General features: G+C 51.3%; 1 protein-coding gene across 4 annotated transcripts in view; it reads right to left on the reverse strand.

Annotated features, from left to right (window-relative positions):
* Nucleotides 1-11,322, reverse strand: part of PDE9A (phosphodiesterase 9A) — a 103,784-nt gene extending 92,462 nt beyond the window's left edge. For 3 of the 4 annotated variants that reach the window (XM_066259295.1, XM_066259294.1, XM_066259293.1), the window contains exon 1: nt 11,209-11,322. In XM_066259295.1, the coding sequence (XP_066115392.1) occupies nt 11,209-11,277 (69 nt within the window). In that variant the 5' untranslated portion in view covers nt 11,278-11,322. The remainder of the gene's footprint in view (nt 1-11,208) is intronic. The other variant, XM_066259296.1, reaches the window with a different exon arrangement.
* Nucleotides 11,323-11,774: the final 452 nt, after the last annotated feature.

The raw sequence follows: 11,774 nt of genomic DNA on the forward strand, positions 1-11,774 counted from the left end.
ATTTAAAAACCCTAGCATGGTTTTCCTGCCAGAAAAGAAATGTCTAAGAGTGTGGGTAAAAGGGACCTCAAGATGGTCCAACTTGGCTCCACACCTGCCGCCACTGTGGCTGGAGTTACCTCTCCACCCTCCTGCTTCGTATCCGTGCAGAAGCTGACCTGCATCCACCAGGCTGCAAACCTTGTCCGAGCCTCCTCTGCTACGGTACTCCTGAAGATCAGGGTTTCTGCTGTTGGGCCTTTGTGACATAATACCAGTGTCTTCTGGACCACACTGAGACCAGCATCTTACTGTTGCCATGCCTACGTTACCTAGCACCCATGTCACTCAGTTTGTCATCCACTGTTGCCCATGGCACCTTCTGTGTTGAACCAAAGAATCACTCAGGACTCACTCTGTTTAGTTTGATGCCTGGGGCTCACAGCTATTGGCTGAGAGCTGTTAATCCCCTGACTCCCAGAAGCCAAGTCTGGCACTTCAGAGGGACAGGTGGGAGCCAACTGTCACCTGGAGGTGCGCAATGGGCCTTCCAGGAGGCCTGGCATCCAGTGGTGGCCCGGCTGTTCCAGCACCAACACCTGGAGACTTGGGGTTCCCAGTCCCCAGAGAGGCCTGGGCTTCAGAGAAGGACCTGGGAGGGGAGATGCTGGGTGAAAGACTGGTTGTTAAACATGGGGTATGGGACTTGGCACTCTGTGTCATGTTATGGGTGATATGTTGGGGTGCAGGGAGTGAGGGTGGCCAGGTATAAGGAGGTCCTGACCTGTCTATAGCTCAGAATATCAGCTTGTATCTGCTAGCACGCTCACCACACCTTCCAGGCTCATTCACACAACCTCTTAGAATAGGGGATGATTACAAGGGCTAACACTTTTGGTGGCTGGGGAGGCAGGTCTGACTCTGCGAGATCCCTTCGCCTGTGCCTCCCACCAGGTGTCTCATCACAACTCCTCCATCATCCAAGCATCACCTGCACACGTATGTCCACTCAGCTCCCTGAGACCGAGACCCAGCTCAGCCACCTTTGCAGCCCGGTACCACCCAACACTGTTTGGAGGAACATTTGCAGAGGAAACTCACTGCTCCTATACTTCCCCCATTTACAATGTCATCACAGGAACTCCTCTCCTGACCCTCACTTCTTGGAATATTCCAGGCTATCTTTGCCAGGCAGGCACAGATGCCACATCCCATTTCTGCTGTTTGGGGCTCAACCTTTCAAACACCACATACAAAAAGGGACTCAAACACATGTGAGGACCACAGCTGCACATCCTGGGGTCTCAGGGGAACGTCTTAAGTCCTCTGGATTCCAGATGGCATGTGGTTACTGGCCACCTCTAGAGTCACATTTCCCAGCACTGCTGGTATATGTCCTAGGCTTTGGATATTCTGCGGTCAACTGTGGCAGCAAGACGTTCTAGGGCAGGGGTCCCCAAACTATGGCCCGCGGGCCGCATGCGGCCCCCTGAGGCCATTTATCTGGCCCCCACTGAAATTCTGGAATGGGCACCTCTTTCATTGGTGGTCAGTGAGAGAAGCACATTGACCATCTCATTAGCCAAAAGCAGGCCCATAGTTCCCATTGAAATACTGGTCAGTTTGTTGATTTAAATTTACTTGTTCTTTATTTTAAATATTGTATTTGTTCCCGTTTTGTTTTTTTACTTTAAAATAAGATACGTGCAATGTGCATAGGGATTTATTCATAGTTTTTTTATAGTCCGGCCCTCCAACAGTCTGAGGGGCAGTGAACTGGCCCCCTGTGTAAAAAGTTTGGGGACCCCTGTTCTAGGGAGTTTTACATAAGATGCTTCGTTGGGAGAGTTCAGCGCATGTATGACCATTAATCTTGAACCTTTAACCACCACTCACATTGTAACTTTTCCCTGTGTGAAACATAACCCCGAGTGAAAACATTTGGGAGCTGTTCTCCAAAGCACTTCTGAAACAGTGGGATCAACAGACCTGCGGCAGACTCTAAACAGACTACTGCCTCCAGCCACACTCAGCTGCTTCTGCTGACAGTCAACAGCCAGCTGTTAGGGAAGATCTGGCTTACTAAATTCTATCAGATAAAAATTCTAGGTAGAGAGATTACTGAAGATCTCTAGATGATAATGTCAAACGTGTTGCCTCCTTTTTGGTTATTTGTAAGGTTACAAAAGTTAAAAAAAAAAGAATCCCAAAGGGAGAAGCAGTGAGGCTAAGGACAGCTTGAGTCACTCACTGGGCTGCTCTGCTTACAAAGTCAAGTCAGCACAGTGTGCAAATGGCCCCAGGGATGACCGAATCCCACCTGGACAGATGGCACCCTGGTTACCCCATACCTGCCATTTAGCGATGGTGATCGGAGGAGGCCAGGGTGGCAATTTTTCCTGATAGCAATGTTCTGGGCTAAACCCAGAAGAGCTTGACTGTGACAAATTCTGCCAACTCCAGCCATTCTACAGTGGGCTCTGACTTTGTTTCCCTGAAACTCCTCTCTGTCTTCCAGGGCTGAGCAGCTCTCCCAGGCTGCACAAGGCAGGCTGAGAGCCTGTGGGGGAGGTGTGGCCAGCAACCAAGTGATGAAGACAGCAGAGTGCTCTGGAGCTACTAGGATGACTAGCCAAGCACTCTCCAAACATTACCTTCCCCTCCAGAAAAACAAATGAACCCAAACCCTGGGGACCATGCCTGCACTGAGTGGTCAACCTCCCTTCCTCTCTTTTTCCCTCCATCTCCTCACTGCATCCTCGATGGAGTCCCACATCTGAAAGGGCAAGAGGAGACATGAAAGGCATTTGTAGTCCTTTCCTTGGTGGGAAGGATGGGAATTGGAGGGTGGATTTAGGGCTAATCTAGGAAGCACTGACACACAGTACCATTGAGCTGGAAGCCCCCTAGGGCTAGCTGGCCCTTCATTTCATGGAGTGCACCAGGACACATAGCCCTGCACTGGAACAATGGTGGATACCTGGGGGCTACTCACCAACCTGGGGGCATGAGATTAGGGATCTGGATAAAGCTCCCCCAGACAGACAGAGAGATTGGCTGCCGTGCATCCACAACATAAAAACATAAATAATAGCTAAACAAAAATCACCATGCTTTTATGTAGCACTCATCATAACAAACCATTTCACAGATGGAGGTACATAAGTAACTTGCACATACACTACTGGGTTCAAACACAGACAAGCTTGCCCCAGAATCCATGTTCTTGACCATGACATCATGTTGCTGGTAAATGGACTGAGTGTAACTGAATCCGAAAAGCATCTGCCTTCCCTGGATAGTTCACCCTTCTCCCCACTGGAAACATGTCACAGACTGAACCCTCCTAGATAAACAGCTATGACTGGGAAATGGGGGGTGTTTCAGGGAATACAAACCTTTTCATAAGACACAATATACATCACTGCAATAGGCCTACGCTTTGCAAACCAAGAAAATCAGCATGAAAATGATCGAGGTTTAAAAAAGCATCAAGCAGATTCATGACAGATGAATAGATAAATAGCACGTGTATGTACACATACTGGGGTATTATTTAGACTTAAAACAGAAGGACATTCTGACACATTCTCTGACATGGAGGAAACTCAAGGCCATCATGCTCAGCAAAATAAGTCAGTCACAAAAGGACAACTACTGCCCCTGTCCTGTGGTGGTGCAGTGGATAAAACATCAACCTGGAACGCTGAGGTCACTGGTTCGGAACCCCAGGCTGGCCTGGTCAAGGCACATACAACAAGCAATCAACAAACAACTAAAGTGAAGCAACTAGAAGTTGATGCTTCTTGCACCCTGTCTCTAAAATCAACAAATAAAATATTTTTTAAATGACAAATGCTGTGTGATTCCACTTATATGAGGTTCCTGGAGCAGTCAGAGTCACAAAGACAGAAAGTAGAAGGGTGGGTGACCGAAGCTGGGGAGGGGGTGGGGAGTTAGTGTTTAATGGGGACACAGTTTCAGTTTGGGAAGATGAGAAAGTTCCAGAGATGGATGGTGGCAATGGTGATGGTTATATAACAATGTGAATGTACTTAATGCTATGGAACTATACACTTAGACGTGGTGAAGATGGTAAAATTTTATGTTATGTGTATTTTTCTACAATTTTTTTAAAATGAAAAAAAAATGTTAACAAGGAATCTAAAGCCAACTGAATACAATGTTCTGGCTCTTCTTTAATTGTGTCTAGACCTAGTTTCCAGGGGCGCTGTCAGTGCTGGGCAAATGCTTTTGCCAGGTGACCAGCTTTGGGAATAGTGGTAACTACCATGGCTGGGGTGAGGGGAAACAGGCACACAGGAGAAGATAAGGCAAATAACCCACACTGTCTAGTGCAGGGATGGTTTTTGAGCTTGAAAATGCCTGAAGCCATCTCCACAGCGGCTGAGTGTATGTGCACAGTACCCACCACAGGACCCTCTGTAGGACTGTGAGCAGAGATGCACGCATTTTTATAGTCTGCCAGGTGGATCTTTAGGTCTTCTCTATCTTAGGATTTTGTTTTCAAAATGATTCACAACCTTGGGAATGCAGAACCTCAACCACAAAATCAGGAGGCATCAGCCCAGTGAGCTGAGCAAGAGGCTTTAAACCCCTTTTGAACTGAGCCACTAACTTGCAAACTGCAATGGCTGCATGCCACCTTCCTGGCTGAAGCTTCTGCTCTTGGAAGGAGCAATGCTGTGTCCAGGCGTGTCTGTTCCCTTAAACACCTCCTGGCAGACCACTCTCATCTCACCATCTGTCTGGCCGAGGGGGCAGAATGCGGAGTAAGAGGAACTCCTTCCCCGGGGTAGGGCCAGCTGGTGAGCTGCTGCTGTCATGTCAAGGTAAACACTTGAGGTCTCTCTGTCCTCTGGGGACTCTCTTAAATCTCACTGCCATAAACTTCCCCGGCCCCCAGGAATGTTACCTGCTGGGCCACCCACAGCTGGGGAGCAGGGGGCTGAATGGAGATGGTTCAGCTTATGGTGGGAGAGATGGGGAAGGGGCATACCAGCTACATCCCCAGGAAGTAGACCCAGGACAGGATGCAGGAACCCAGGCTGCAGTGACCCAAGGTGACCTGTTGGCCAGTCCCTGCAGCTCCCCTGAGGCTTGCTGGCACTGAGACCAGCCTCCTGGCCACATCCCTGCTTTGCTCTCGTTGCATGTTGCTCACATGAGTGGTCTGATGTGAACACCGTGCCCCGCCTCTGCCCTGGCTTTTCTTTCCTGATGACCAGAGTGTACTCTGCACAGTCAGAAGCCAGGTCACCCCTCAGCCCATAGTGGCTCTGGTGAGGCCCCCTTGGCTCAGGGTGCGAAGTACCCTGTTTCCAATATGAGTAGCCTCTGCAAAATTGGAGACAAAAGTGCCACGGGTAGTGGGATCTGGGGTCTTGGAGTCCTTGACACTGTCTCCCTCTTTGTAATTCAGATTCACAGGGGCTCACAGAGGTACAAAGCAAATGACAAGAAAGCACCTGTTATGGCTTCTTCCCGAGTCTCCCAAGTCCAAGGGCTGAGGACTGGGGAGGGGCCATACTGTGCCCTGGTCAGAGGATGAGACAGGTTTACTAAGCTTCTCCATGTGACCAGACCTTTATTGCGATTAGCCAGTGCCATCTTCAGTCTCCCCACAGGAGGCACCACCACTGCACCCACTTCACCAAAGACAAGGTGACTTCCCAGCTGACAAGAAGCAGAGCCGGGCTGTCTGTCCTAGGACAGGTCTCCACCCCTCTGAGTAACTAACACAAGCAGCTCCAACCCCTTCAAGCCAGGGCACACTGCATTTAGTGTGAAAGGTCTCCATGTAATTAACCACCAGCCCTGATGACATTAGTAGGGTTCAAGCCTCCATTCATCCCTTTCCTGGGGCCTCCAGGAAACGGAGATGCCTGGTTCAAGTGGCCTTCAGACCACGGCAACTGGGAAGGAGGAGGGAGGCCAGCAGCTCCCTGACTTCACAGCATCCTAGGGCTAGAATTTAAGGACCATTTTCCAAAAGTTCTTTATGGACAGCACCTGGTGCAGCATCACAGGCAGTTGGGCTGATTTACTTCAATGGCTGATATACTTGTTGGGAAAGAGACTGAAAATCGAGACAGTCATTAATTTCCACAGCCCAGCTCTTATGCAGCTGGAGAAAGAGAGAGTCATCATAACTCGGGGTCGGGCTGGGAATCAAGTGGCCCTACTCCTTTGTCCCGTCACCACCGGGCCCATTTCTGTTTTGCACTGAAAATCCAAAAGGGAGGGTGATCACCCCTTTCTCTAACCTCCCTTGGCTGCAACGAGCTTATGTTGCCATACCAGTATCTGCTAAAAGATCTTAAGTTATAAACATTTAGAGCAGGGGTCGGGAACCTTTTTAGCTGAGAGAGCCATGAATGCCACATATTTTAAAATGTAATTCTGTGAGAGCCATACAATGACCTGTGTACGTTACGCATTATCCAATAAAAATTTGGTGTTGTCCTGGAGGACAGCTGTGATTGCCTCCAGCCACCTGCAACCATGAACATGAGCGGTAGGAAATGAATGGATTATAATACATGAGAATGTTTTATATTTTTAATGTTATTATTATTATTTTTTTTACAGAGACAGAGAGAGAGTCAGAGAGAGAGGAATAGATATGGACAGACAGACAGAAACGGAGAGAGATGAGAAGCATCAATCATCAGTTTTTCGTTGTGACATCTTAGTTGTTCATTGATTGCTTTCTCATCATATGTGCCTTGACCGTGGGGCTACAGCAGACCGAGTAACCCCTTGCTCGAGCCAGCAACCTTGGGTCCAAGCTGGTGAGCTTTGGTCAAACCAGATGAGCCGCACTCAAGCTGGCAACCTCGAGGTCTCGAACCCGGGTCCTTTCGCATCCCAGTCCGACGCTCTATCCACCACGCCACCGCCTGGTCAGGCTAACGTTATTTTTTTTATTAAAGATATGTCTGTGAGCCAGGTGCAGCCATCAAAAGAGCCACATCTGGCTAGCGAGCCATAGGTTCCTGATCCCTGATTTAGAGGAATATAAATGGTCTTTGCTGGAACCGCTGACAATGGCCAAGGGGAGTCTACCTGGCAGGAACGAGGGGAGCAGACAGGTGCTGGGGAGCCCAGAGAACTCGGATAGGTCTGCCTAGCCCTGTACAAATGGGCAAGGATCCTGCCAGACCTCGGGAAAAGGATGCTCTGAGTAATGGGCCAAGCAGGTGCACAAGTGTTATGTATAGTGAAAGGAAATTTCCAGTGGGCTTCACCAGGTGGCAGGACAGACATACTCTAGCAGGGGAAAGGTGCCTGTAGAGAGAGACTCAAGGTGCTGAGCACACTGTGACAAGACTTGGGTCAGGTGTACCCTTTGATCAACAGAAGGCAGGACTGCCCTGAAGATGGGCAGCCAGTGGGAAATGCCAGCTATGTCTGTGACAAAGGCAAGAAACAAAGGCAGAGGAGCCTGAAGCCCCTAGGGTGGGGCAGGGCAGGGGACACAGGGAGAGACAGACAGGAGGGAGCAGGATTCCCTCCAGGCAGAGACAGCCAGCAGGGCATGCAGAAGTCTGGGCTCCAAGTGCAGGCAGGAGGGCTTCAGCCACAGAACTAGAACCTCAGGGAGGGGATGGTGGGTCAGGGCCCTGCAGTCCCACGGGGACTGAATGCTGGCTTCTGAGGAATCCAGGCGGCATGATCTAGGGTCCCTCCGAAGCCTCATTCTGCCTCATTCCAAAGGTCGACAAACCCATGCCTGGATGTGCCACCACGCAGGAGCCCTTAGGCTCCCCATGCCAAGTGCATTGTCCCATTGTGCCCTGAGCAGCCCAGGGAGACACCTTTCTTTGAACAGGGGTGAGAGGAAGGGGCAGGTGCGGAGGCCAGGGCCCCAGGTCAGAGGAAGCTGAGGAAGGAAAAAAGCAAACCCTCTAGGCAAAGGTAAGGAGCATCACTTTCTTGAGAGAAGTCCTCAGGGCAGGGTTCCCAGCTCTCCAGATCTGGGTTTTTGGCTTTCAATCCTTCTTCCTCCACCTGGTGCCAGGAGGTGCTGGTCCCACCTGTGCTTCCTGGCAAGTGGAGGAGCAGGAGATGGGGACAGTATGGAGGCACTGCTGGCTAATGAGGCTGCACTCCTGCCGCTCAACAGCTCTTAATTTGGGTCATCCCAAGGCTACCACACCAAGCTGGTCTTCTTGGAGAAAGAAAATCTACTTATTAGGCCCATAACATAGCCCTTCTCACCAACTAGCTCCTGCTGTGTCCTTCTGTTCATCATAGAATGCCCTGAACAGCTGCTTTAACTATTTGTGCCCTCTCATGGTTCAGGTCCAGTGCTTGGCACAGGCCAGAGGGGCCCATCACTCAGTGGGACTGAGTGTCATAAAAACCATGTTCACTCTGGACCCTAGCACTTAGCATGTAGTAGGTGCTCCATAATTTTGTTTGGATAATTGATTAAGTGATTGCCCTTGACCCACTGGATTCTTCCAATATGCAGCACTGCAGTATACCCATGTGACAGTTGAGAAACAGCAGTATGGAGATTAAGTGACTAACCCAGGGCTATGCCATGGAAGTGGAGACAATGGCTTTCCACCTGAAACTTTGCTGGGGCAGATAACACCTGCAGGAGCCACTGTTTGGGGAGAGCATGGAATGACAAGCAGTGGGGTAACTTGAGGGACAGAGAACAGAAAGAATGCAGGAGCCACAGGACAGATGATCAGACAGGACAACACATGTGCCACAATGTCCCACATGCCTTCTCTCCTCCTTCCATACCCTCTCCTTGGAAGCAACATGGGGTCTTTGTCCATGACCTTTCACAGACAGGATGGGATGGATAAAAGGGAGAGAGACACTGATGGTGTGCAGGGGAACTTCAGAGGTAATCCAGTGTTTGAGGCTTGAAGAAAACTCAGCCCTAAAATTATTGTGGCAAGAGCCCTCAGCCGAGAGAGACATCTGATGTCTGGACAGAGCTGCTGGTGTGAACTCCATGGGGCGTGTGAGGTGACCAGTTTCCAGCACATGCTTGGAAACCCCAAGTGATTCATCTTTCAACCAGCCTACAAGTCCAACTCTGAGTCTGCAATAGTGACAACAGCAAAGGGAGAGGCCACTGAACAAGGCCAAGAATGAGCAACACCCATTGCAGGGATGACAGAGGTTTAAAGACCCTGGCCCATCTCCTCCTCATGTAAGTTTAAAGGACATTTCTGGGACACAGAGAGAGTGCACAGTGCCATCATGTTTGGCAGAATCCCTGGCTATTTACATAAATTTGTTTACTTTTCATGACCATCTATAAAGGAGGTGTCACCCCACTTCACAGATGAGCAGGCCAGCTTAGAGCAGCCTAGGGACTTGCTCAAGATCACAGAAGTGGTAATGCCAGCCCAACATCAGATCCGTCCCCTCCCAAGGCTGTGGCCTTCCTCCTGAACACAGGTGCCCTACGTCTTCCAGAACCACCTGCTGGGCTTTCCTGGAGAGCACTCCAACCTCAGGTGTGTCACCTGCGAAAAACCACCCTTCCCACAGTGACAGCAGACCAGCCTGCCAGACTCAGCGCTCACCTCCCGCCCTCTGGAACAGCTTCCACTTTTACCCACTTCAATGGGCCTATCAGAAAGATCACTGGGAAGTTCTTGGGAAGGAGCTGTCACATCTGACCTGGTGACAGCGCTTCATCTAATCTCTTTCAAAGGATAAAAAAGGCTGATGTTTGATACTTCTCATCTGGTGGGACAGAAAAAGTGTGTGCTTGTGTATGTGTGTGCATGTTTGCCCATTTGCATGTGTGTGCTTTTGTATATGTGTTTTTGTGTGATACATGTATGTGTGTCTATGCATATGCATGTGTGCACATGTTGTCTGTAGATGTGTGTGCTGACTGGAGCAGGGAGGTTGGTTTTTTGGTGGAGGGCCATTTCCTTCTTTGGGAAGGCTGTTATAAATTCTTTTGTAGTCACAGGTGCCCGGTCATGGAAATCAGGGGACTTGGGTCTAGTGCTGTGTCTGCTTGTTGACCACCTGCCCTTGCAGATGCTTCCTGTTTCCCCTTATCTGATTCTGTTAAAATGGGCTATAGGAGGAGAAGGGGAGCCCGTACTTCTCATTTCAGGAGGATCAAGCTGGGAATGGGTGAGAATGAGGTGGCTTGTTAGCAAGTCTATCTATCAGTGTGAACTAGAGAGCCCCAGAGCCCTGATGCCTACTAGGTGCCTGGCTGGGCATAACCTCCTTGGCTTCCCTGCTGGGGTGCCCCTGAAGAAGAGCAAGGTGAGACCATGTGCAGCTGAGGTTCGGGGCAACTGCCTCACTACTGTTTCTCTCTGGGGGAATCTAGGGGGAGCTAAGAAAGCTCCCCTCCAAGCTAGCTCACTTATTGTCTCTCTCTGCTGCTCAGAAGCAGGAGTCAGGACTCTCTGGACCCAGGCTAGGGGCTTAGAAGAAGAAGGGCCACCAACAAAGGGGGCTTGCTCTAAATGCCTCTTGTAGGAGACTCAAGTTGGTTAGGGACATTGGACATTTGGAGGACTTCATATCTCCAGAGGACAGATGGACAGCAAAGCTGGTCCAGAGGGCCACCGAAGTCTCTGTGGTCCTAGAAGGTAGGGCAGCGCCAGTCGCCCCCTGTGCTGTCAGAGCTGACCGCCAGAGGGAAATGGGGACAGAGGATTCGGACAAGCAGCTGTGAGCAGCTCCTACTGTGCCCATTCTGCCACCTCCCTCCCCATCGGCCAGGAAGCCGCAGCCTGCGGCTTGCGGGAGCGCCCTCCAGTGCGCGAAGCCCTGACCCGCAGGTCTGCCTACAGGCTCCGGGGTGTCTGCTCTGGGGGTCGTTCCGCCGGAAATGAAGTGGGTTAATGTACCAGCCTCTGAACGTACAAACTCAGCCTAATCAGATATGTTACAAAGAAAGCTCTACCCATGAAATGGAAAAAATGCCTCCCTGCAAAGTCACCCCCTCCCACGGGGGTCCAGTTCGTGGGGAGACCAGCCCCACAGAGCCCTGCCGTCCCCGGCCGAAGTTGTCTGAGACCACAGCCCGGACTGACAGACAATCGGATCTGCAGACGGCTGTCCTCCACCGCTGCTGCCGCCGGCGCCACGACCCCTGCCGCTGTCATCCGGAGGGACCACCGCGGCAGGCTGGCAGGGCGGGTGGGGGCGCGCCTGGAGGGACTCTGCGACCACGTGGGGAGAGTGGGTAGTGGCTACCTTCTGAATGCGTCCATCGATGTCCAAATAGATGGCCTTGGGCCGGTAGCTGGAGGAGCCGGATCCCATCTTGTGCCGGCGGCTGCACTTGGACTTTTTACTGTACTTTCTCGACGCCAGCGCCGCGAGGAGGGCGGGGAGTAGGCGGGAGGAGAGGGCGGGCGGCGGAGGACGAGGAGATGAACCAATCAGAGTGCCGCCGCGCACCGGGCTGGCTCGGCCACCGCCTCCGGCTGGCTCGCGCTCCTCCTCTGGGCCACCCCCTCCCTCGTCCCTCCTCACTCCTCATATCTCCCTCTTCTTTCTCCCTCTTCCCTCTCTTCCTCCTCCCTCTCCTCCCCCTCTCTCCTCCCTTCTCTACCTTTCTCTTCGTCTCTCCTCCACCCTCCCTTTCCCTTCCCCTTCCCTTTCTCCCGCCTCCTTCTCCTCCCCCCTTCTCCCTCTTCCCTCTCCTTTTTCTTCATTTCCTTCTCCTCCCTTCTCACCTTAAGGCACACTCTCATCTTCTTCCGTTGGACTCCAGCTGCCTTGGGGACAGGGCCAAATGAGCACCCTGTCTCCATGTG

This window comes from Saccopteryx bilineata, chromosome 2, assembly GCF_036850765.1.
Source record: "Saccopteryx bilineata isolate mSacBil1 chromosome 2, mSacBil1_pri_phased_curated, whole genome shotgun sequence".
NCBI classification, from domain to species: domain Eukaryota; kingdom Metazoa; phylum Chordata; class Mammalia; order Chiroptera; family Emballonuridae; genus Saccopteryx; species Saccopteryx bilineata.